Source organism: Anopheles gambiae, chromosome 2 (assembly GCF_943734735.2).
Source record: "Anopheles gambiae chromosome 2, idAnoGambNW_F1_1, whole genome shotgun sequence".
NCBI lineage: Eukaryota > Metazoa > Arthropoda > Insecta > Diptera > Culicidae > Anopheles > Anopheles gambiae.
In genome coordinates, this window is record NC_064601.1 from 56,287,996 (window position 1) to 56,313,761 (window position 25,766).

At 38.8% G+C, this 25,766-nt stretch overlaps 1 protein-coding gene across 2 annotated transcripts; it reads left to right on the forward strand.

Annotated features, from left to right (window-relative positions):
* Positions 1–919: 919 nt before the first annotated feature.
* LOC1275941 (EH domain-containing protein 3) lies at positions 920–21,526 on the forward strand. 2 transcript variants are annotated; one of them, XM_061650266.1, is made up of 4 exons: positions 939–2,651; positions 16,960–17,016; positions 17,977–18,147; positions 18,461–21,526. In XM_061650266.1, the coding sequence occupies exons 1-4, from the start codon at positions 1,427–1,429 to the stop codon at positions 18,667–18,669; spliced, it is 1,662 nt and encodes a 553-aa protein (XP_061506250.1). In that variant the 5' UTR covers positions 939–1,426; the 3' UTR covers positions 18,670–21,526. The 2 variants fall into 2 exon arrangements, with proteins under 2 accessions (XP_315231.5, XP_061506250.1); XM_315231.6 differs by lacking the exon at positions 16,960–17,016 and having other exon boundaries at positions 920–2,651.
* The last annotated feature ends 4,240 nt before the right edge of the window (positions 21,527–25,766 follow it).

The following is a 25,766-nucleotide window of genomic DNA, read 5'->3' on the forward strand; positions in this document are numbered from 1 at the left end:
AACCGGTTTTCCATACAATCGCATCCCATGTGCCATAAATCCACTAAACAACTACTACACGGGTTCTAAACGGCACAAGCTCACAACCTAAACAGAATATAAAAAGACTTCGTATAGCAGACGGCAAACGACTCATGCATTTTAAAAATATCAAAAAGCTGGTGGCTCCATCTGGAAACCATCCAGTGGAGCTTCCACGCTTTGAGAGCTTTCTCATTCCCTCTGTGCTGTTGTGCTGTTTCGCATTGTAGTTATGCATCGCTAGAACTAGAACGGCGATACGATTGTTTAAATACTAAACTCCAATGGACACCACCAGCACTGAAACAAGTGAGATTAGAATACCGGAAGAATAGCATTGGGACGATTTTTCGTTAAATCATCATTTTTCCCCAAATCAGCTATGGAGTTCGAGCTGGCTATTTGGGAGGTATTCCTCCGATACATGTTTTAAATTTCACAGTTCTTTGAGCAAAATGTACTAATTTGACACATCGAATGTCAATTGTAAAATAATTTTTCTTTAAAAACCATTAAAAACCATTTCAAAAGGAATAAAATTGAAATCTTCAGTTGAAATCGGATTAAATTACTAATTTAGTGGCTTGAACCTTCCACTTCAGGCAAAATTATACGAAAATTAGCTATTATTTGACCGTAAAGCTCGAACTTACGCGATATTCGACTTTCGCTATTATTCGAGATACGCGATTGCCTCCGGTCCGCATTAATAGCGTATATCGGGGAATACCTGTATATAATTGCGAATGATAGCTAGCGCCCGGCAAAATCGGCAAAAATCACCTAGTAAATACATACACCTTGCTGCAACACAGCGGTCGCTCATATGGGGTTATTTTTTCGGATTTTTCTTTAACCACCTTGGTCTGTGGCGAACAATTGTCTTTTCTGACATTTGTGTTTCGTTTCTTCTTCTCCTTCTTGTTTCGAAACTTGACAAATGTGATGTGTCTGGATTTCTTTTTTCCGTAGCCAAACTGCAAATTGCTTACACCTCGGCTCCAAGTTTACCGTTTTGATCGTACGAATTCTTGCAGTGTTTTATAGTGCCTTCGTTAGATAAAGGCTCGATTATTATCTTTCGTTCAATTGATTTAGCTTTCGTTAGTTCCTTTCAGAAGTTTAATACGCCTATTTCGTAGATAAGGCATACGTCTCGCCAGCGCCTCATTACTCATTGCTATAATTATTCCCGAAGTGAAATCGCATTTCTGTATGATTTTGTAAAGAAACACGTTAGGAACAGCGAATACGTACATTATCGTACTCAACCGGTCACAAGTGTATGTAAAGTTCATCAAATAATTCACCGATCTGCGAACTGCTGAATGAGTCATAGTGCATTTTTATCACGGTAGAAAGTGACTCACAGGAATAACTGAGTTTTCCACTTACACCAAGCAACATGTTCAGTTGGTTGAAAAGAGAAACGAAAACGGAGGAGGTGGTGGAAAATGTTTTAGGAGAGCTGAAAAAAATTTATCGCAGTAAATTGTTACCGCTGGAGGAGCATTACAACTTCCATGACTTTCACTCGCCGAAGCTGGAGGATTCGGATTTCGATGCGAAACCGATGATCCTGCTGGTTGGCCAGTATTCGACTGGTAAAACCACCTTCATCCGGTATCTATTGGAACGTGATTTTCCGGGCATTAGGATCGGACCGGAACCAACAACTGACCGTTTCATAGCTGTCATGTACGATGACAAGGAGGGCATGATACCGGGAAATGCGCTTGTTGTCGATCCGAAGAAACAGTTCCGGCCGCTAGAAAAGTATGGCAACGCTTTCCTCAACCGTTTCCAGTGTTCCCACGTACCGTCCCCCGTACTACGAGCCATTTCAATCGTGGACACGCCCGGTATTCTGTCTGGTGAAAAGCAGCGCGTGGACCGAGGTTACGATTTCACTGGAGTGTTGGAATGGTTTGCGGAACGCGTAGATCGTATTATCCTGCTCTTCGATGCCCACAAGCTGGACATTTCGGATGAATTTAGGCGATCAATCGAAGCACTGCGAGGACATGACGATAAGATACGGATCGTGCTAAACAAGGCGGACATGATCGATCATCAACAGCTGATGCGCGTGTACGGTGCTCTAATGTGGTCTCTCGGCAAGGTACTGCAAACGCCCGAGGTGGCAAGAGTCTACATTGGCTCCTTCTGGGACCAGCCACTGCGGTACGACGTCAACAGGCGACTGTTCGAGGATGAGGAGCAAGATCTTTTCCGTGATTTGCAATCGCTGCCGCGAAATGCGGCGCTGCGTAAACTGAACGATCTTATCAAACGTGCTCGACTAGCAAAGGTCCACGCCTACCTCATTTCAGAGCTTCGGAAAGAAATGCCTCAAATTTTCGGCAAGGATAGTAAGAAAAAGGAGCTGATAAAAAATCTCGGCACTATCTACGATCGCGTCTGCCGGGAGCATCAGGTTTCGATTGGAGATTTGCCTGATATCAAGAAAATGCAAGAAGTACTCGCCAATCAGGACTTTACCAAGTTCCATTCGCTAAAAATGCCACTTATCGAGGTCGTGGACCGTATGCTTGCCGTGGACATTGCCCGTCTTATGAGCATGATTCCGCAGGAAGAGATGCAGTTGGTTTCGGAACCGCTTGTTAAAGGTTGGTACTTTCAATCGCTTATACATAAGTTTCAGAAACGCAGCGTAGTTACGCAATCCACTTGACGTTATGGATGGGCGTTGTACGCGAACCCACGGTATGACGAAGTTCGTTCCGTTTTATCTAATCTTTAGCTGGTCTGTTTGAGGCAACACAGATTTGGTTTGTTGCTTGCAACACATGGTTGCCAGGACACGAACAATTTTGATAGTAGACAACATATTAACCCTTTGTCGAGCTGCGAGGCCAATGTGTCGTTCTACACTGATAAAGTTGCACAGTGTAGCAAGCACTCGTTAAAACTTAACCTACTTTATGCGTGAATGTTTACATTATTACTCAACTAGCTGGCCATTTCGCCATTTTGCCATATCGAGTCAGTAAATGTAGAACCGGTCCAAGCCATAGCTGTTACAATTTATTCATTTCAAATAATCTACAACGGTGTCGTCCGCTTTTTCATTTGTGCCCGAAGTCCATATCAGCTAAAGAGTAGGTAAATGGTAGACATATCTGTAGAGTATCAGTTCTATGTTTCATAGCATTTGCTTCATTCCATTTTCCATGGACTGCACTTGAGGGACAAATCCACTTGAAGACATTATATGACTTAACTTGTTTACGAGTAGTAGATCTATTTCCAGTAGCCATCATTCTTCTTACATGTCATTGTATTTCGTGTTAAAATTTTCTAGCAAAGGGTTGGTTATGCACTACCGACAGTACATCACCATTAGACTGACTTGTTTGGCTTTACCGATAACCAGATAAACGAGCATTGATGCATTGTTTGATTCTACTTCTGATACATTATTCTGTTCTTATTTTATTATTGTCGCTGCTTTTCTACTTCATGGGTATTACACACTTCAAACGTTTGTCGACCGCATTGCTCTTTTATGACATTATCGTGGCAGCAACTGTGTTAACTTCCTTCTTCTAGTTACCCCTCGGTGATGCTACGATCGGTCTATCGTAGACGATTAGAGCGATGATGTTAATTTCATACTAGCATATATGCCGCTGGCAAGATCGTTGGGCCACAATTAGCATTGTACGGCAGCTGTGCGACATCGTGCATGGTTGGACTTATTTATTGGTTAGTATTTTCCACGATGACCGTACCACCACCACTTGTTATGTTTTGCTCCATTTGCAATTCCGTTCAACTCCGGAATGCAGTGGATACATAAGTCGAAACAGAGCAATACTTAGATCATCCGCCTCCATTCCGCTATACTGCTAGCTCTCTGGCTCGTTCATGGTTAACTGCACTGGTGATTTATCATTGATGCATGGAAGTAGGACCTGGCACTTCTTGATCATTGCTAAAGGCTGACAAGAGAGCAAAGAAGAATTTCGCGAGCCCATGGACAACACTCGAAAGTGGCGCACATTCGTTAGCAGTTTATCATAAATTGCTCGGTGAGCGCAAGGTCCATCTGTGCATACCGCCTTCAACAATTGAGCATATATTGTCTCAACATTTCATATGTAGTTGATGTTTTTATATCTAGTAGAACATGACTGATGCAGTGTTGGAGTGTTTGTTTATTATCTTTATCTTTAATTCATTATCTTTTTTTATTATCTGGATTATCTAAAACATTGTTTGTGGCTATTAGTATTTAATGCTTTTTAGTGTTTCACATATTGAATCAATAAGTACAGAACACTGATTTTTTTGATATATAAAGTTTTTTAAAAAAAAGTCTGATAACAAAAGTCTGGAAAATGATAGAAATTACTATTTGTATTTCTTTATATACTAATAAAATACTAGTAACACTCAGTCGCATATTATCCAGTGCATGATGTCTTGTTTTATTGATATTCATAAGGCCGATAAGAAATATCAGCAACTAGCATTCAATAGTTGCGTGCATCGTGAAAAGTATTCATTGTATTAATGTGAAGCGGGAGCAGTTGTGTTCTTTTTATCATTTTATCTATTTTGTTAACATTATTTATTTTTATTGATAATAATTGCTCCAAGAACTCTAGATTGAGCTCTGCTCATGCCCTTCGCATTTATTTACTAGTGCACTGTTGCTAGAATGCACATCTATGCACGCTGTTATCTACAACTTTGCTTTTTTTGTATAATGCATTTCTACTACCCTTGACGGGCATGCGAGTTGACGACTCTATAATGGGACTGGACCAAATCGTAACCATTAGGAGTTTCAAAAAGAAACAAAAACTAGCAAGCAAGCGACTATTAGACATTTTACATATGGACTCTACAAGTTTATTCTTCTTGCATCTTTATAATATACGGTAATTTTAGCACCTATTTAAGCATAAAATTATCACCTACTGCAGGTCCAGATAGGAATTATTCCATTGCTAACCTTTCTTATGCCAAAACGTCCGTGGTAGTCATTGGGTTTTCCCTTCGATATAGTTATATTTACTGCCCTTCATACTTGCTTCTTGAGTGTCCGCGGAGTAAGAGTTTTATTCCTGATACAGTAGGTGACCGCTAACTGGATGTGTTTTAACTGGAGTGCTTTTTAACTGGAGGTTCGCTAACTGGAGTTACTCTCAGTTAACGAACACTTAAACGTCAAAACATGAAACATCCGGAATCTCATGAAGAGAAATTTGTCGCAAATGTGCATTTTTTTCAAACAAATTTAGGGTCTCTTGCCTACGTTTGCTATTAATTTATGTTACAGGGTTTCCCACGATGTATTGGTCAGTTCCCATCATTTTTTGGTACGTTCCCACGATTTTTTGGTCGTATCCCATAGATTTTTGGTTCGTTCCCATAATTTTTTGGTATTTTCCGATTGGATATCAATACAATTGGACCAAACAATTCCGGGAAACGACCAAAAAATCGTGGGAACGCACGAATAAAATATGGGAACCCACCAAAAATTGATGGGTACCAACCAATAAATCGTGGGAAACCCTGTATTACACGAATTACTATACTTTACATCAACATAAATGAAAAAAAAGTTTGGTATGTTTATTCCAGTCAACGCCAATCAAAACAATCAATCCATAGAAAAGTCACTCCAGTTAGCGAACATTGTTCGTTAACTGGAGCTTGTTTACCTCTCAGTTAGCGGTCACCTACTGTACTCGTCTCGTAGTACAGCCGTGAACTCGTACGACTTAACAACATGTCCGACATAGGTTCTAGCTCCGAATTGACTGTACTGTACTGTACTGCCTGTAGCAATCCGGCTATGGGTAATCAATAGGTGATTTCCAAGCCAATCCCACTAGTGGTACATGCAGGCCTTTACCGACAACGGTGTTGTACCAAAGAAAAAGAAGACGAAGACGAAGAAACTCGCAACATTCTGACTTTGAAATGTGTTAACAAAGTTGATATTTCAAAAAGTGTGTACAAAATGACTTATCCGAATGACTTATCCGACTTATTTCTACAATACCTAAAGTAAAATTTATTGATTTCTCCCATGACCCATTAAAATAAAATGAAATTCTGTCTTAACTCTGTCTTAGCTCTGTCTTAATTCTTACCTTAATTAGATTAATTTAGTAACTAAAAGCACCATATTCAATAAAAGCATCTCACACTGTAAACGTATTTGAGTCGCTGATAACCGCGATATTTGAGTTGATGTTGATTCGAGATGATTAATGGAGGAAGTAAACATGAGGTGAAGCGTCATGTAGTGGAAGCTAGAGTACCTTGAAGAGTATTGCAGAATCAATTGATTGGGCTTACAAACAAGTATATCCGTTACCGGTATATACGTCATATAGTATCGATAACAATGTGGAAGTGAATCATGCATTTTGGTTTTAAAATCGTTGTTAGTCACGCTTAGTTTTCTTTGAAATGTTGCACATCATACGCACCTTCGTTAATGATGCTTACTCTGGTGTTATTCGAATCGAATAGATCGAATAATTGTAAAACTGTTAAAGCGATTACGCAAAATTCTTTATTTTAATCATTCGAAAGGAAGATGCTCAGAAGGATTTTTTGCCTCGTATGTTTGGTAGGACAATAGATGAGCCAATATAACGGAGCATCAAGGCTCCGGTGGGTTGGCCATGTAATACGCATGGAAACGGACGACCAAGTCTTTAAAATATGTTTAGGCCGTGTATAAGAACAGACCCAAATAGGCCCAAATTGAAAAGGCAAGATGGCATGGAGGCCATTAAGGATTGGCTAAAGAAGGCGCGAGACCGTGAGCGGTTTCAGACACTCCTGAGACAGGGCAAGACCGCAAAGCGATTGCAGCGCTGGATAAGTTATTTAATTTAACTATTCACGGTTCAAAACTTTAAACTCTACTAGGTTACAGGAATTACTTGCCTTCACAAGAAACAATCACCTTTTGATTTATTTTTTTCTTTCTTTTCATTTGAACTAATCCTACTTAATGAACGTTTGAATTTCGTTGTGCTCATCATATTATAGATGTTCGTTTATTTATTCACGGATGTTTTGTATACTCATGTTGATTCTTATTTTTTCTATGTGGCGTAACGATCTACACGGTCTAGCCGGCCCATACAGGTATTTGAGTCTTATTAAACAGATGTGTCAAACTCATTTGCCACTTGTTCATCTAAAAATTAGGCTTGGGCAATTCGGTTCATTTCCATGAACGTGTACGTACTAGTTCTTTCATTCAGATGAGCTGAACGTGAATCGCGATTCATTCGTTCATTTCAGTTGAAGAAAATATGGTAAATTGTTTTATTGTTTTGCAAATTGTAAATTGTTTTGCATCTTGAAAATTATTAGGCAGACCAGGAAGATCCTTATTACGATTGGTAGGACGTTCTTTTCATGAACGTACTGGTATTACGGTTAACATTCATTACGGTTAACATTGTATGGCGGAAATGAACGACCTAGCGTACTAGGACGTTCTTTATTTCGACGGATAGGTTGTTCTTTTCGTGAATGTCCTGGTCATACGGTTCACGTTCATATTTGTATGGGAAAAATGAACGACCTGGCGTACTAGGACGTTCTTCATTTCGACGGGTAGGACGTTCATTACATGGTCCTGGTATTACGGTTCACGTTAATATTTGTTTGGCGGGAATGAACGACCTAGCGTACTAGGACGTTCTTTTTTCCACCGGATAGGTCGTTCTTTTCGTGAACGTCCTGGTCATACGGTTCACGTTCATATTTGTATGGAGGAAACTAACGTTCTGGCGTACTATAACGTTCGTTATTTTGGCGGCGTTATTTAGGACGTTATTTTGGTGATCAACTCAGTGCATTATGATTTATAAAGAATCGATGAACGTTGATTAGATGAACGTAGATCGTTCGTTATTTAAGATGAATTGAGTGAATCGTACAGTTCTGGTACTTGACGCACAACTCTACTAAAAATCCATTAGGGGCCGAAATATCTTCGTCGCATATCGATGATTAAGGCGTTCAATTTCAAATATAGATTGGATTAATCATAACTTCGTATAGCGCTTCGAGTCGCACACAAGGGAGTGCATGCGGCTCGAGGGACACCAGTTTTACATACCTGTTTTTAAGTATCATGCAGCCAAATAGTCATTCCTTGCTACGGGGGATGTTCCATGCGATGCTTGTACACACGGCGGCCATGTTGTTAAGTCGTGCGAGTTCATAACTAACTTTGGTTATTTATCATTAAGTTCAGTATCCCGTTAGTTAACGTTCTCAACCTTAAGTTAACGTTGCCAAATAGCTTTTTTTGTTAAATTTTGTTACATCCATTCCAACATAAACAATAGTGCAGTCGAATTACAGTTTATGTTTATCCTATTACTGTAACAAAAGGGATTTACACAACAATCTGGGAAATCACAGAAAACCAAACAAAAACATTCACTAGGGTAGGGGCAGCGTGGTATAATGCCAATCGAGTGGATTTTGCTTTTACTGTCTATCCCAAATCGTCAGCATTCAACGACATCATAGGGATCATGCGTGGCGCTTTAATGGTGCTTGTGTCAAGTGTCTCAGTTGCTGTGATAAAGGGCAAGAAGCTAGAAGAATGGATATAAAAAATAACGATGGATTTTGGTGCACGCGTACACGATTCAGGGTGCCATTGAAGAGGGCTGCTTTTGGAGCGAAAAAAAAACTTGAAATAGCTTTATCAAATTGTTGGTGCAGGTTGTGGTAGTTTATTAACCGTGAGTATGATCGCAACTTGGACAGCAGATGCAAATTGTGTTTTACATAAACAGCTGTATGATTTTGTTCACTTATTATTACTTAATATCTGCATGCAATGTATGCGGAATTAACTAAATTTAGCATGTGTTAATATGTTATAAACCTTAACAAGAATATGTAAGTGTAAATAAAGTACAAGTATGTATAAGTGTAATTATAACAATACCCAGGATCCCCATCCTGGGCGGATTGAAATTTTGCGTTAGAGTCAACAAAATATGGCTAGTGCTCCGTGAATAAACGAATAAATAAATAAATAAATAAATGTATATCCGTCCCTGTTAGATTCACAGTACGTGTGTCAGATGTTGTATGGTGGTATATATTCTCGTCAGCTTAGTTCCCACTAACGTTTTCCCATCCTGAAATGTAGCACTGGCTGGCACGTACGTTATTCTCTTCCTCGGTAGCAAATTTCTTTTTAAATCTACACTTTAACTTTAATATTTTTGGTTTTACTTCACTGCGGCCGCCGTTAACCTTACTAGGAAATCTTTATATTTTATTTTGTTTTCTTTTGTGTCTGTATGTTTCTGTTTGCCCTATTCAAGGGTCCCTACAAACCAATGTCAACCGTCGTTATGATATCTTATCGTGTTTGTTGTCACGAAAGCGGGAAGTAAACCCCGGGAGACGGGGTTTTGTCAAAATGGTAGGTTATTGGATGGATATGCTGACGGGGATGCCTTTTTTGTTCATTCCGTTTGTCGTACCTTTTACAATTGTCGAAACTTTTTTGTACTGCTCGGATGCGAACCGTAAGGCGTTTGATTTGTATGCTGCAGAGTGACAGAAAATAATGGCTAAGTTCGTACCCGGGCCTAACGCCGAGTCCTGCCGGTCGGGACATATCAAGCGACCCGTAAATTTAGCCGTTACACATTTCTAATGGGAAAGGAATCGGTCTGTGCATGAACAAATAAAACAGTAAAGCGAATGCTTGATTAGGAAAAAGGAACCCACCAGTAAATATAATAATCGAACTTTACTTCCACTGCTGCTATTATTGGCTAGGGATCGTCATGGCATGTTTCACCGAGAGGTTTTGTAATGCCCCAGGGATTTTGATAATGTTAAGTTCCTGAAAGCATGGTGTAAATCCCACTTGGCGATTATGAATAAGCACGTGGTGTTTAATTTGTTGCAAAACCAAACTTCAACAAAAGTTAGAATAATACTAAGTAATACACAACAATGAATAAAAAGAAAGCATAGAAATGATTCGATGGATTCGTTGTTCAAAATTTTCTACGGTGATTTATTTTGGCGCCTGTATTTGGGGGTTTTTTAGTTGACTATTGGATAGTCGGGTCCATCCTGGGCTAGAACCTATGACGGGCATATTTCTAAGTCGTGCATGATAAATACTGTACCAAGGTACCGGCAATTTATCGGACCATGTGTTTGGTCATTTGTTTACATTGCAAGAATTGCAAGAATATACCTATGACAGTATTCATTATTTTTTAAGCTGATCCAATTTAATTACGTTAATATCTGATAATGCATAAAAACATAAAGACTTTATTGTAGTTTTGAAAATTGGCATGGTGATATTTAACTTTTATACATTATGCACGGGGCGGTCTCGTGGTACAGTCGTCAACTAGAATGACTCAATAACATGCCCGTCATGGGTTCAAGCCTAGAATTGACTATCCGGCTACGTGGTAATGAATTAAGTCTCGAAAGCCTGTATAGGCCGGCATGTCCGCGTAGGGCGTTACGACGGTATAGAACAGGGGTCTCCAAACTACGGCCCGCGGGCCGCATGCGGCCCTCAAGTGCTTAAAATGCGGCCCCGATGACTTTGCCAGATTTAGAATAAATATTAGGTTATTTTGACTTTTTCAAAAGAAATTGTATTTTTTTACATTTCTTAGACAAAAATCAAGCTTTAGTAACACGAATCTGTTCAAGTATCGTTAGTATTTTGTTATAAAAATGAGATTTAAACGTTCACTCATCAATTATAGGTAACATCAAATGGCCCTCAACATGGTGATTTTTGAAGCAATGCGGCCCGCGGGCTGAAAAGTTTGGAGGCCCCTGGTATAGAAGAAGAAGAACATTAAGCACATTTCTAAGCGACCCGTAGTTGCGAGGTGTGACAATTTATGGAACTCACAAATTAAAAAGCCATGTACAACTTTATAAATTAAAAAAAAACGGCAGCACGGGCAACATTTAGTTGCAATGACTGGTATAATGAAAGGAAGGTATATTGAGCATATTGTTTAGTTTTGTTCGACAGGAAGTTATTTTTCTAAAAGCAGCATATTTGAAGTGCACACAAAAAATGCATAAGAAAGAATATTTTTTGTCCCAAAACCTGTAACAGCATGGCATGATATCCTCAACACATGTACTGCTACGTTCGAGGTCGGATGCCGCATGTTCGTGCATAATATGTCTCTTCCCGCTCGTAGTGTAAAACTGTCATCCATGGTATGATTCCCTTATTTGGGTGCATACTCCAATAAAGTAAATTGCTTCCAGCGCATATTTTGCTCTCGTTGGTCTTGGTCTGTTTTGTTTTTTTTTTCTTTTAGCTGGATTGTTGTTGCCTCTGCTTTCTTTACTCTGGCAACAGGCGAAGGCGAGGTATCACGGAGAGTGTTTGTCTTAAATTACATAAACACTCCACATTAGCGCAATGGCCCCCGGATCCGGAAATGTCTGCCGGATGCTGCTGTGGGTAGTGGCACAGGGAAATGAGGAGGGATTGTCATCGCGACTATGGCCAGAATTAATGGTAATGAGGAGGATAGGGGATATTTAAATGGGACTGCCATCAGCCAGTTACCAGTGATACGTTTTGCATCATCTTCTCTGCGATTGTCTTGGAAAATGGAGGACAGGTTTTGCGGTATTAATTATTCAGCACAGTGTGCCAGTGCCGGTGTATGTGTACATTACCTTTTCTCATAATATATCATTACTTTACCCGGCCTCGTTACACCCATCATTTCGTTCGTACCTTCACTTATTCAGGCTCCATTTTTCGCACTGGGGTGGCAACTTTTCCAGCCGCGAATCCCACCGGAGAAGGAAGTTCATCTCGGTGCTGCGTAGGTGCGGCCAAGGCCAACAAAGAGTAGAAAGCCAAATTTCGGGAAACCTCAAAAGCTGACAAAAGCTGTAGTACACTACGGCCGTCATCGGCAGGGGGGTAATTTTTCAATTTTCCCCATCAACGAGTCTGCTAGGCTGCCCCCCCCCCCCCACACCAGCAGCACACCAACGGTCGCCACAAAAGCTGCCCGGTAGGTGGATATGCTGTTTGCATGCTGATGAAGTTTGACCGTCCAATGAATCTTCCAGCATTGTCCGCGATGGTCCGAATTCGGGCGTGTCTAGCTAAAGCAAACAGTTCTCTGCTGAGTAGAGGCCGTACTAAGAAAACATTTTTGTCGTACCGAGCAGTCAGTACCGTGCGAATATTGTTTTAGCCGTTAGCTTCTGTATCTGCTACCAGTCGGTGTTCATTTCACAGCGGTACATTGCGGGCATGCTGTTGACTGCATGCTCACCGTCCGCACCTTTTATAGTTATTTTATTTTGCTTTTATTGTAAAAAAAATCTAACCTCATTCATTCCTCCAGGAAGCTTTTGCCTTTGCTCCGTGTGTTCCTAGAGATTGTATTTGCCAGTGCGCCCACACACGATGACCTGACCCAGTTGGGGTTAAAGGATGCAAGCTCGTGTTGTTTACTGCAGGACAAACTGTACGTGTCCATTGCTCAGTTGTCTTGTGATGTGTGAATGTGTTTTTGAAGTTCTTCTGGTAGCATGGTGGCGTCTGTCTGTCTGTCCATCTGCCTGTCCTTCTTCAGTAATAGTGGGGACATAGTAGAGTCGTTAGTTTCGCACTGTGATGATCTGTTTGTCGTGTTTTCTGCCTGCTTTTGTTTCTTAGCGGGAATCTTGACGTTGAAGTATTCACCGAAATGGGCTTCTATGAATTTTCTGTTATCAGATTTTTGATTACAGTCTATGTCTGTTCATTGTCATTCTTCTATCATCAATTATTATTTTAGATTATAATATAAAACTGCACTTTTTTGCTTTTGATAATGGTTTTCCAAATTTGGTTAAATATCAATTTAACTTGATAATTATAATTTAGCTTTTGTATTTAGAAAACCAGTTTTATCTCAATCCTTATATACCAGGTATCGTGTGCTTCGGGTCTACTATGTACCTGCATTTGGTGATTATCAATATGAAAGGAGTAGAAAATGAATGTAAAAGTTTAATATTCAAGTTTTTGGACACCCGCATGATGCCATGGAATTACGAAACATCGTAATACGTGACCGTTCAACCAAGCTGGTGTCAAATGTGATTGGAAACGCTTTGCTCAAAAGTTTTACAAACAAATTGGGTTCATTTAATTGGCCTTCTAACTTAACTGTAACTAAGTATAGAGCCTTGGCCATTTTTTAAATTGTACTATAAAAACAGTAGATGAAGGTTTAAGTTCTCATTGGATTTTTTGTTGTGTTGAATAAACTTATGTCTGTTGATTTGATTGTTGATTGAATTGGATTTTGCTGCATTCTGTGTGTTGTTACATAACATATTACATTAAACTTTTTTCTGTTTTCATTAGTCGATTCATTAATCTATTATTCTGTGCTCCGGGAAATAAGGATATTCATTGTCACTTGCTAACAAAAATTAAAGAATGTGTCAGAAACGTTCCTTCTTCTGTAGAATTGGTTGAAATAGATTCGTGATTTCTAATCAATCCAAAATGACCAATGCAATTTGAAATCAACTTTAATTCGAAAATGGAGAAGAACCATATAGAAAAGGAGTCTTGCAGTTGATACCAGCGTTTTCGGAATGCTTGGTTTTGTTTTAAAAGCGGATAGAACAGGTTTTACACGATTAATTGAACATACATAGTACAATGAAATAAAAAAAGAGAATGAACATCAGTGTATGTTCTTATGTTCCAAAAGTACCTGAAACCGACAAGAGCAATTTCGTTCGTTTTTTTGTCGTTCTCTTGAGAACATTCTATTGCAATAAAAATCAAACCGTTCGACGCCTAGACAGGAACGATGCGTAGCTCTAAAGGTCTTGGGAGAAACACAACGGCGTGACTGTTCTGTTACTGGTGGAACGCTGCACGCACGTGATTGATTGGTAATTTTCGCAAAGGCTTCTTTTCCATGCGTATCTCGTGCGCGTACGCAAAGAAGAATCTTATAGAAGAGTGCCAATGGTAATGGATGGAGTGGGATCTTTGTCCCTCGTTAGGTAATGGGTGTCTTATTCATTGCACGCCACACGTTTAAGCAAACCTTCATGGCTGTGGTGTTACGTTTTGGGGCATTTTCCTCTCTACTCGTCGAACCGTGCCAAGCTATTTTGCATGAATCAAGTAGAAACCACTAATACGACATTAACAGCAGAGATATCACGCGTGTGATGTAGGAAAACGTTTCGCTTCTTTCGATTCTTTTATAGAAGGTCTGCCTTGTAAAAATTGTGCCCTGTTGTCGGTGGTTTTCCATTAGAACATATCATCAACAGAAGGAATCTGCAAAATTGACAACATTTCTTAGGCTTGTAGATCTTTGAAATGGTGAATGCGAGAGTTAAGTGAAATTAAGTAAAAATTGACACAAAATTTTCGACACTAAATAGTAGTTACGAATTTTATATAGGATGATCCTACTTACCCTGCTAATATATGTAGAGCGCCACAATGTCGTGCAGGTTTTCGATGATATGATAAATCACACATCGCGTTGATTGAAGTTGCTCATTTAATCAATTCAGCCTATCTATTTTTGTTTATAAACATAGACAAAATAAGTTATAATGAGTTTAGTAGGCGTCATCCATTAATTACGTAACGTTGATAGAGGGTAGGGAAGGTAACAGTATCGTTTTTGTTTGTAATTTATAAGAGGTGCATATAATATATTAAGCATCACATATTATGTTAAATAGAACAGCCAAATGTATGATGATGCAATATCTAAAGCAATAGAAAAAAACAACTCTGAAAAAGGTTGACATATTTATGGAGGAACCAGGAAGATAGATGGATTGATTACTTTTCTGATGATTGTGATGTAAGAACATTGCAAACGACGCGGAGGATCCGATTATCAGATTTTTTTTGAATTTCTTTTCTATATGGGGCCACTTTTAATGTAAAAGTAAAAATCTCGTTTCAATTATGAAAATGTGACATTTGCACAATAAAGTTAAAAAAGGGATGATTCACAAAAAAATACGACTTGTACAATAAGTATATATTATTGAACAAAATCGAATTTTATGGGGGGAAGCACAATCATTTACAAAATGTTTGAGGGGTGTTTTCTTTCAACGTTACAGTTTGTTACAATAGCGGGGGAGGAGGTCTTAAATTAGTTATTTAAGCGTTATGCAATTGATGGACCCCTTAGCTTTATTTTTTTGAGTTTGGCATTAATCTAGCTTGAAAACAAGATGCACAATTTGACTGTTCCGGATGAAGTTGAGAATTTTTGCGCGTGACTAGTAGCTGTGTTATCAAAATTGAGCTACTTTTAGAATCGTCGCACGCACGACATTGTCTCTCTGAATTTATTTGCACCAGCCTAAGACTAGCAAATGCCGGAGAAAGTCGCTGTTTGATTTATTTATACTTAATCGTATTTCAAATGTGATTTTCATGCTTACACTCTCATAAATATACTACAAGATAATCAACACTTGTTGATAATGTATGTCATTGTTATGCAACAGTCGATGGAAAGTATCATGGAAGAAAAAAATATGTTTTAATATCTTATCGGTTTACTGTACCATAGAAAACAGAACAAGAAAGAAGATACTATTTCCATTCTCAATCGTTTCAAATGCTATGATTACGGTCCTCGGTGTTTATTTATTAATCTTTCCTTTATTATCAACATTACCTTTGATAGACACAATTTCATCCTTATCGCTAATTTACTTCAAATATGAGGCCGTAAACTTATGTTGATATTTGGTTCGAAATTAGCTATTTGGTCGTCAACAGTATTAACACGGAATTTTAATTATTTGGAAATGAGAAGATAATCAAATGGGTAGTTGTAAAATTTTGAAATTACGATCTTTCATAAAATTTTAACAAGTCTAAATGCTAAATTTTATATAATACTTACTCAGCTTTTATCTGAACCTTAGTATTTTCTTTGGCGTTCTTGATTAAGCGTGCTGATACGTTCAGTCGTACGTATAATTGTAGATTGTTTTCGAAATTAGAACGGAAAATCTAGCAAATTTTGAGTTGCATTAAATAGTTTGTGCTTTTGAATAATAAAATCTTTAAATAACTTAATTAATTAGCCAAATTTATGTATGTATGAAGAAAAGTTCATATGCATTTCAAATGTTGGATGCCAATCTCCTCCTTTTTGTGTTTATTATTAGTGTAGTGTTACTTACCTACTTACTTACTTAAAAAATGATTATTACGTATTAGTTTAATCTGTATGACAAATATAATACTATAAAGATCTTTAAGTCAAAGATTTTAAAACAATTTCTTTAATATCCGAATATGCTGATTTTTTCCTTCTCGAATTAGACGAGTTTAAAACTGATTGTCCCAACAACACAAAACAGTGTTACGTCCAAAAAAATGTTCAAACATTTGTCAAAATGTGCATTTTAAAATTTGATGCGATGCATGGCTCTGCGTTCGGTGTGTTCTGCACATGTTCCCGTTGTTTTGAGGTCATATGGTATTCCAGTACGCCAAAATTATGTCATATACATTTTCCGTTTATCTAATTTGTTATTACAAACCTTCTGTTAAGTGACAAACCTTAGTATCTTTAGAGCACGGGCACACTGAAGGATATGGCAAGTGAAATCGAACTGGCTTGCTGATAGATGTTCATATTTTAGGAACTAATAAGAACATCTATACATGCATCTCTTCTGTGTCATACTGCTTAGTCAATGTTAAGGAATGTAGAAGAAAGGGAATTTCAAATTCAGAAGATTGAAAAAGAATCGATGTACGTAACAGAAGAATAGTTCTTTTTTCTGTTATCATCATTTCCATTTCTCTTCATTAGCGATAGTGTTACTTAAAATCCATCTTTTAAATACGTTGGCTTCTAGGACAAAGCAACGGGACGGCAATGGAAACCAACTTTTTGGACCATCTTCTACTGAAAGGTTCGAATGATTTTTTTCTCTCCACTAATGTAATATTCACTGAACTCCATTCTACTCGCTTAAATGTTCTGTAATATATTGTGCCAGTTTTACGGTTTCATTCATGTGCGTTTGCTTAAAAAATAAAAATATCTGCACATGTATATCGACATAAAAATGTTTACTTTGTTTTTATCTTTATCAAAATATTTTGTGTTATTATTATTGTTATTATTGTTGTTTTTATTCAGCTTATTATATATTTTTTATATCGTTTACTATACGTACAGTAGTACTACGAAAAACAGGGGGTTTCTATTACACTAAATTGGAATCGTAAATCTTCTGCCATTTGTGGTACTTACATGCAGTTTTGCCTAAAGTAAAGTGCTTTCATTTGCTGTGTCCATTTTATTGTTCACTTATAATGGTGCTTGTGCTATGTGGATTGGTGGTTGGGATTATGTAAAAGAACAAAACACATCTTATCATTAAAATCGGTACAATCAAATCATTTGTTGGGCTGGTCTTGTCCTTCTGGTGGTTTAAAGCTTGTTTGTCATCGTTTATGGGAACAGTTTGTCCAATAGTGTGGTATATTGTCATGTTTCAGTGTTAAAATGTGCTCGAAATGATCAAGGGTATGGTGGTGTGGTGCCTGGAAGATGCGTTGCTTCGTCTAGGCAATAAGTGAGAATATAGAAAACGAGTGACAATTGTTAGAGGTAGCATTCAACAATATAGAAATATGTTAAATTTGAAAATGCTGAAAGTTGAACAACATCTCCGTTTTCCATTTCCGCGTTTGTTAGTGCTAGATGTGTTTGATTTTCGGATCTTCTAAATGTATATGTGTTTTCTCTCTCTCTCTCTCTCTCTCTCTCTCTCTCTCTCTCTCTCTCTCTCTCTACCTTCTCTCTCGTTATTGCCCGACAATCTGTGTCGTGATATAACTTTCTTCGAACACGGCATGACGTTTAGGAGGCGCTTTCGACGGTGTGGAAGATGTCGTTTCACCATTCGGATACCGGAAGGGCGAAGGAATCGATGCCGGGTATGGTGAGGTCGATTGGATATGCAATCGTGATCGTGCCCGAACGGATCCTATCTTTGAGTCGCTTGGACCGGTTGATGGAAAAATTTCCGGTGCCGGTAAGTATCATTATCATCTTCAGCCAGGTTAAATATCTTTGTCAGCTTAGTTCGTCTCCAATCTCAATCAGAACCTGTGCGAAATTGTTTTTCCTTGTGCGTGTTAGTCTGTGAATCGATTAATCAGACGATGGATGGATCGAGAATAGCATTTACTAATGATTTCTGATTTCTGCCTTTCTTTTCTTCTGGTACGCGAACATTAATGTCTGTTTTTGGAACTGATTCGCCGCTGTTCTTGATGGTGCTTTACTGTGATAAACTGCCGGTACTTACCTTGCTGAACGTCCTTTACCCCATCCGCCATCTGCAGCGGCCAAGTCGGAGCTGATCAAATCGAAGCTACCAAACAACGTCCTGAGTAAGATTTGGAAGCTCTCGGATTACGATCAGGATGGCTTCCTGGACATCGAAGAGTTTGCTTTGGCAATGCATTTAATCAACGTCAAAATGGATGGCAATGAGCTGCCCACTGCTTTGCCACTTCATCTGGTCCCACCGTCCAAGCGGCGGGTGGACTAGAATTAGGTATTGTTAGCTTCCGGACCAAGAATACCAGCAGGCCGTATAGTGATTCGCGTTATTGTTTGTGTGTGTGTGTGTATGTGACGGCTAAACTACTAGCTTGATTGTTAATCTTTCTCCCTATTTACTTTCTTGTCCACTGCCCTCAGTGGAAGGACGCCTCAAATATTGCTTATCCGTTAGACCGACCCGTCAACTCTGACATTCACCCGAGAGTTTGTTCACGCATGTACACTTTGTGTATCATCTTTTGGTTATTGCTTGACCTTTCTTTTCCCCAATGTGTGTTGGTACGTTTTGGTCTTGTTTTTGGCGACCAATCAATCCTCAAAGTTTCTCTTCCCTGGGGTTCGTTCAACCGGTTACTCTTCACGTTTTCAGGAAGCGGAAACGTTGATGGAGCAACTGAAAGCAACAGAGGAAGCAGACGTTTTTCTTTGTGTTTTGCTTGTAATGTTTGTGTGTTCCACACAATGACGGCCAATTTCAGTCATGGTGCAAACTGGGTTTATATAAAAAATGCTAATTTTTACTATTATCTTCGAACAAAACAAAAACAACATAATGCTGCCAAGAAAATTACAAGCGTTTTGTTTCGATGCGTAGTGAGCAAATAGCAAATTTAACAAAAAAAAAAAATCGCCAAAAATCAAAAAAAAAAAACACACGCTTACAACAAAACATCGTTTCTTGCACTGTGAGGCCTTATCCTTTTAGGCGATAATTTATTATTTATACACTTAGTTAGTGAAGCAAACTGTAACGAAATTTAGCCAAACAAATACATTTTTACATTAACACACATACATACATGTTGTATGTAGCGAACAAAACAAAAAAAAACTTGCCGCGCAAATTAGAACGAAGTGAAACGATTATAAAACCCGATAGAGAGAACGAATACAATCAATACTTTCATTTATTAGGTGCTTTAGTCTATATTGTCATTTATTACGCGATGATTGTACTATTGTTTTGGCAGTATAGTTTGTGGAGGTGTGCAATAATAGTAAAGAAAACATTATGTTGTTTGTAGTGGAAAATTGGAAGGAATGAAATTAAATTAAAAGTGGTTTGTTGATTTTTTTTTAATTTGCGCTGCAGAAGATACGGCAAGCTGCATGTATGTTATTGATTATGAAAGTTAAAAACATTTAATCACATCTACCACGAACGTAGTGTAGAGAACAACAGAAGCTGGTGTGACGTGGTTATGTAGGATTGAAGATATCATACAGAATACGTACAATATGTTGAATCCTTAGGCGCGAACTGGTCAGAAAAAAATGTTCAGAAACAGAGTGGTTGGTGTTTTGGTGTTTTTACTATGTATTTATGTTTCCAGCGTTTGGTGTTCATTTGTCAAACAAAACAATAACTAGTTGAATTCGTGACAGTGTTGTTTGTTTAATCCGTAACGGCGATGATTCCGTATGAATCAACAGTCTCGTGATCGTCGTGCTTATCTCAGACGAGTAAAAAGGGTTAAGTTGCTCTTGTATCGTTCGCTGCTCACTTTCTGTTGCAATATTGCCCTGGCCATAGAGTAAGTGGCTTCTGTTGTAACAAAAAGTGAAGTCGTTTTGTTGACATCTCAAGCCTCGCAGTGAAGCCTTTGAATGTTCGCTTCAAATTTGATTGCAGGTTCGTGCAGCAGCAGAAGTACTCCATCAAGTGCTATCGCTTCTTTTCTTTACCCCGAATTGCATAATTTATGCGTGATAGTGTTGAATGCCGGAATGGCGAAGGAGGAATAGTAATGCGAACTACCAACGATAGCTGTCGGTCTGTTGATAGACAGAAAATTCGTACTCTCTCGAACGATTTCAACCACAGCTGAGCCGGAACCACTTGCTCTCATTGTAACCTAAAATTACTTTGGCATTGGTCGTCTCGCTTAGGGTTTGTTTAGAGCTGGTTAACAGAAATGGGTATGCAACGTCCGCATTTAGTTTAAAAATAGGAGCGACAAGATTTGAATATTTTATTACTTCAATTGTATTGATTGTTTCGAACTACTGGTGGCATCTAGTGGAAGCTAAAAAGTTCATTACAGAAATGTGGGAGTGATTTTATTGACCGGATTGATCGACTTATTATGTCTGCTAAATTTTCATTTCAAACTGCAAATATGCCTAAAATAAAAAGCCCCCTTTTGAACTACATGCAGAATTTGTTACTACACAAAGTTTGGCCTAACGCAATTTACTTCATCTAAAGATAGAAAACAAAGACTATAATTACCGAAATCAAAGGATTTTCGCGGAACCGGATATACACATATATACACAAAACAAATCATGTATTGATACACATTTACAAGCGGAATGCATAGCATTTGTATGGTATTTGTATTTGTAGGAAAAATGCGCGTGAAAAAAGTTATGGGAAAAATATAACGAACATACGATGTGACGAACAAAGGAGCAAATTGTGTTAAAATTGGTAAGAATGAGATTGCTAATGGACGATACCTGGGTGTTTTGCGTCTCAAAAATGTGTATATAGAACGAAATCACCCGTTTCTTCTTGGTCGATCATTCAATCATCAACTCTCTGTGTCTGTGTTTTTGCGTGTATACATGCGTTTTTCGGCGTAAAAACGTGTGCACAAAATACCATCAGTACCAAACACAGACAGCTAAAGTGAATGTATGTACAGCATAGAAGATCTATACATTGCCGCTGATCTATATACAAAAAATAAAGCACAATGACTAGTGCAATGTAACAACATCAAAGCACACGCTGATCGACACAGAGAAACGGCCAAGCCCTGGAGAGGTTCCGCTGCGCACGGCACGCTTCGATAAGCAAATGTAGTTAAAAGAAATGATTCATAACAAAACGACAACAGTATCGTAATTTTTTATGTTCACTGCTTTCGGTCGTCCAATGTTACGGCCTTGAACGTTGCTGAAAGAATGACTTCAGAATAATAACCGGCGAAGCGTGGTGAGTATCCATAGGCACCAGGAGAGGACGCATTGCTGATTTTTGTTGCATTGTTTCGGCTGTTTTTTCACCGACTGTAAATGTGGTAGTTTTGATCGTGCTGTGGTTGTAATGATGCTTCGTACTTCTGCCTGATTACAGCACTGCCATTGTTATCAATGTGGTTATTTTATTTTTCATAAAAAAATACGTTACCAAAACATGAATGTCACAAATGAAAACGCTGGAGAAAATAGAATCAAGTGATGCACACAGCAGCAAATGTTAACAAAGCCCGAATAAGCAAACCGCATTCAACAGGTGAGTAAATACCTAGATATTGTAATTTTATTTACTGTTTTTCGGTTGGGTTTTATCTGGTCCTAATTTTTAGAAGACTTCAATCATAGAACGCTGTATTTGATAATTGAATACAGAATGGAAAATTATTTGTTTTGTTCATAATTTGATCAATTACAGTTAAAAATGTAAAAAAAATAAAAATATTAATCCTTATTATAAAAGAAAGAAAAAAACCTCGTTAATGCATAGGTTTGTTTGTAGCAGTAAACTTTCCTTTGATGGTTGTACTTTGTTTTTGTTGTTGTTGTAGGTGGTTGTTGTACGTTTTTCATACCGAGAAAAAGTTTCAGCGAGAAACTCATCCATCTCGAGAATTTCAAGCCACGTAGCCGAGAGCTGCAGCTGGCCGACTAATCTTCTAAAGTCGCTCGGTGCCTTGGATGTGCGTGTGCCGCACAAACGTTTATCTGGCCGGAAGAAGGAAATTAAAATTAACCCAACGAAATTTAATCAACTTAAAAGTTTTGAATGGCTCCAGTTTTTCACATTATACTCGCTTATTATCGTCAGTTTCCGTCGGTGTCCTATACCAACGCGTTGGTTAGGCTCGTAGGTTCCGGTTTATTATGATGAAACATAATGGGTGCAGTAATATTCGGTATGTAATTACCATCTCGGCGTAGCGTTAGAGTAGGTTTATTATGAAAATTTACAGTTTACAGTATCAGTAGTTATGTACACCACCACATACGTTACAATCATCGTTCGATTTAAGCTGCTTTAATTGCTTTGGTGCATTTTGCTTCTGATTGCGTTAGCTAAACGTGACAAATTCGGCATGGAATCCGTTCTATGGCACGGAGTTTTGTATAACAGTTTAATTATTCATTTTAAGCGAACTTACTTTATCAGTTTTCTTGCACAACTTAACACCGGTGATGTTGTAGTATGCACGCAAAAGCATAATAGCACAGCATGTTTCCTAATTTGTCATGCTAAATGCTCCGTAGGGAGGGATGAAAAATGTGTAGCAAATTTTAACTTGGCTATTGGAAGACAAATAACCACCGGAATAGGAGCATAATCCTCTTGAGCATTATTTTTCGGCAAGTGCACTCAAAATGTGCCCCAGGCGATGGCCGCCAGGGTGATGAAATGATGGAAAATACCAGTCGACATGAAATCCCCTGGCGGCAAAACCATTCGTTGCAGGGCCATACTCGCTCCACCTACATCCGTGTCTTGGGCTCCTTAAAACAGTTCTTTACTGCTGCCGTTCTGTGTGTCCATCGTTGTCTCAATAGCCCCGATGAGCGTAATTGATATGGGGCGTAAAGAAAGAAACACAAATACTGAGATGAGGCTGGCAGGACGGACGGAGCTGGCACGGATATGAAATTGCGAAATAAGCAGAATCATCGCAATGCTGCTGCTGCTGTTGCTGCACGACCGTCCACAGGGATCGTCCGTTATCGTCTTTTGATGCAGCTTTTCGTCTTAAAATCACAACGAACCCGTACCGCGGCGCAGAAAGTAACCTTGCCCACAACAGAAAACAGAAAACAGACTGCCAAATGATAACGTTTCTGAACAGTGTTTTGTTCCTTCCTTCCCTCTTCTTCCTTATTGCTTCGCACTGGGAGCCGTTTCAAGGGAAAGCTGATTGTGGAAAACATTTGATGGCTCTCTCTCTTTAACTCTCTCTTTCTCTGTTGTTGCCTTTTTGACCTTAGAAGTACATTTTGTTACCTCATTATTTAATACTTATCGGAGTTTCCATCTCTGCCGGTGCACTCATTCTTTCTCTGACTCGCCGAAGTAGTAATTTTTAGTGTTGTTTGGACTTGCTGCTCTGACATTTGTTAGCACCATAAAGCCGCCGTAACTATTTGGTGAATGAAGGTACAGATTTAGTGATGGATTATCAACGCATGTGTTACTTTTTATCTGATTAACAAAAAAAACAACCAAAGAGTTATAAGAATCGGAACTAAAAAAACCATTTGATCTTTTGAATGTATATTTATTTAAAAAAATCTATAAATTCTTTGAACATAAATTAATTGTAGCACAAATGAAACTACATTTGCCAGAACATCCACATAGGAAGATACTGTAGTTGGACGAAAAGTCAGCACGCCGCGCTACCTTTAAGTACTGGCAGCGGAGAACTAACTTTAAATTTGCAAATCAAGAAATAAAAGAAATGAACAACCATCTCAGTACAAACTTTCTTTGCCTGTGTTTGGACAGCATCTCAAATATTGAAGATGTTGCTCTTTTTTCACTACTTAAAACTTGTTTCACCACTCGGCTTTCGGGGAAAGCGTTAGCGTCTGGGGGTGTTCTAGTTTGATGGGTTGGTGATGTGTGTGCGCATCGTGCGATGTGCGAACGATCGTATCGGCACATTCTAAAGAAAGCTTCCACCATGTTGTTTGACCGTCGTTTGAATGTAAGCCGTACCATGACGGCAGTGGGTGCGCAAAGCAAAAGGGCGTGTAAAATCGCAAAAATACCCTATTTTCCCCGATCCCGGCCATCTAGCCCGATCCGATCCCGCCGAACTAGAACCAAACACCGAAGGGCATTGAAAGTGATTGCTGATTGAATTACCACGAAATGTCTCACCGGAGGTCGACCGTGGTAACGGCAACGAATTTGATCCAAGACCCAAGGGTTTCGTTGCTCGTTATGGGCCTTGCAGTAGTATGCTGTCATCAAACGGGGTGGCAAAGTGCGAAGCGGAAGAAATGCCACTACCAAAAGCAAAGAGAATGGAATAAAATCTGGCCCGGGATCTTCTTCATTGGGGGAGGGGGGGGGGTGGCGAAAGGATAACATCTGTCCGTTAATGGTGCTCGACGACGTTATATCGGGTCTGCTCGGTTTTCTGTTTTTTTTTGTTTGCTTTACACACATTTCTTTATCACAAACACTACTGATTCCATCCTTTGCCCTCGCCTAGTGCTCTGTCGCGTGGTGCAATATGGACAGAAAGAGGTATTGTAACGATACACACTACACACATACAACAAGCACACGCGTTTCAAGAGAAATAAAAAAGATAATAAAATGAGGGGATTTTTCAAAACATGTAAAGTTTTTGCGGCCAACCTATCACGTCTGGAGGTGGAGGTGTGTGTGTGTGTGCCTGTCTGTCTGTAATGGGTGTACACAACAGCGGTAGTTTTGTTGTTGTTGTTTTTCATAAAGAAAAGAAAAGGGTTCAAAACGAATGCGTAAACCAACGAGACATTGAGATTAACTTCTTTGCGGTCACGGTTTGGTGGTGCAATCGAATCCTCTTTCAATTCCAATATGCCGATTATCGTATCTCAATCAAATGGAATCTTTTAATACCGTTTCAAACATTTATCCTTCCTCTAGGTCGATATATTTATATACTCATTATAAATATGTAGATGTCGGTATAAACATATTATGATATATAAATAAATGCACATACACTCTAAGATACACGGTGCTACCTGTGATACAGCTAAACGCGAATTCAAAGATACACGATTGTCCAAATTCATTGTCGATTTTACACACCCATTTTGAAAAAAAGTTGCACTTTATTGAGTGCTTTAAAGCTTTTTAAATCGTTCGGCCGGTCTCGTGATATAGTCGTCAACTCGTACGACTTAACAAACATGCCCGTCATGGGTTCAAGCCCCAAAATGGACCGTGCCGCCATACGTAGGACTCTGATTATCCTGCTATGGGGGGTAATCCATAAGCCACTGAAAGCCAATCCCACAAGTCGTATAGTCGTATAGGAAAAAAATCCATCACAAAATATCTGAAATGCGATGTTTCATAAATCGTTGGACTTTTCGTTGCTTTATTGA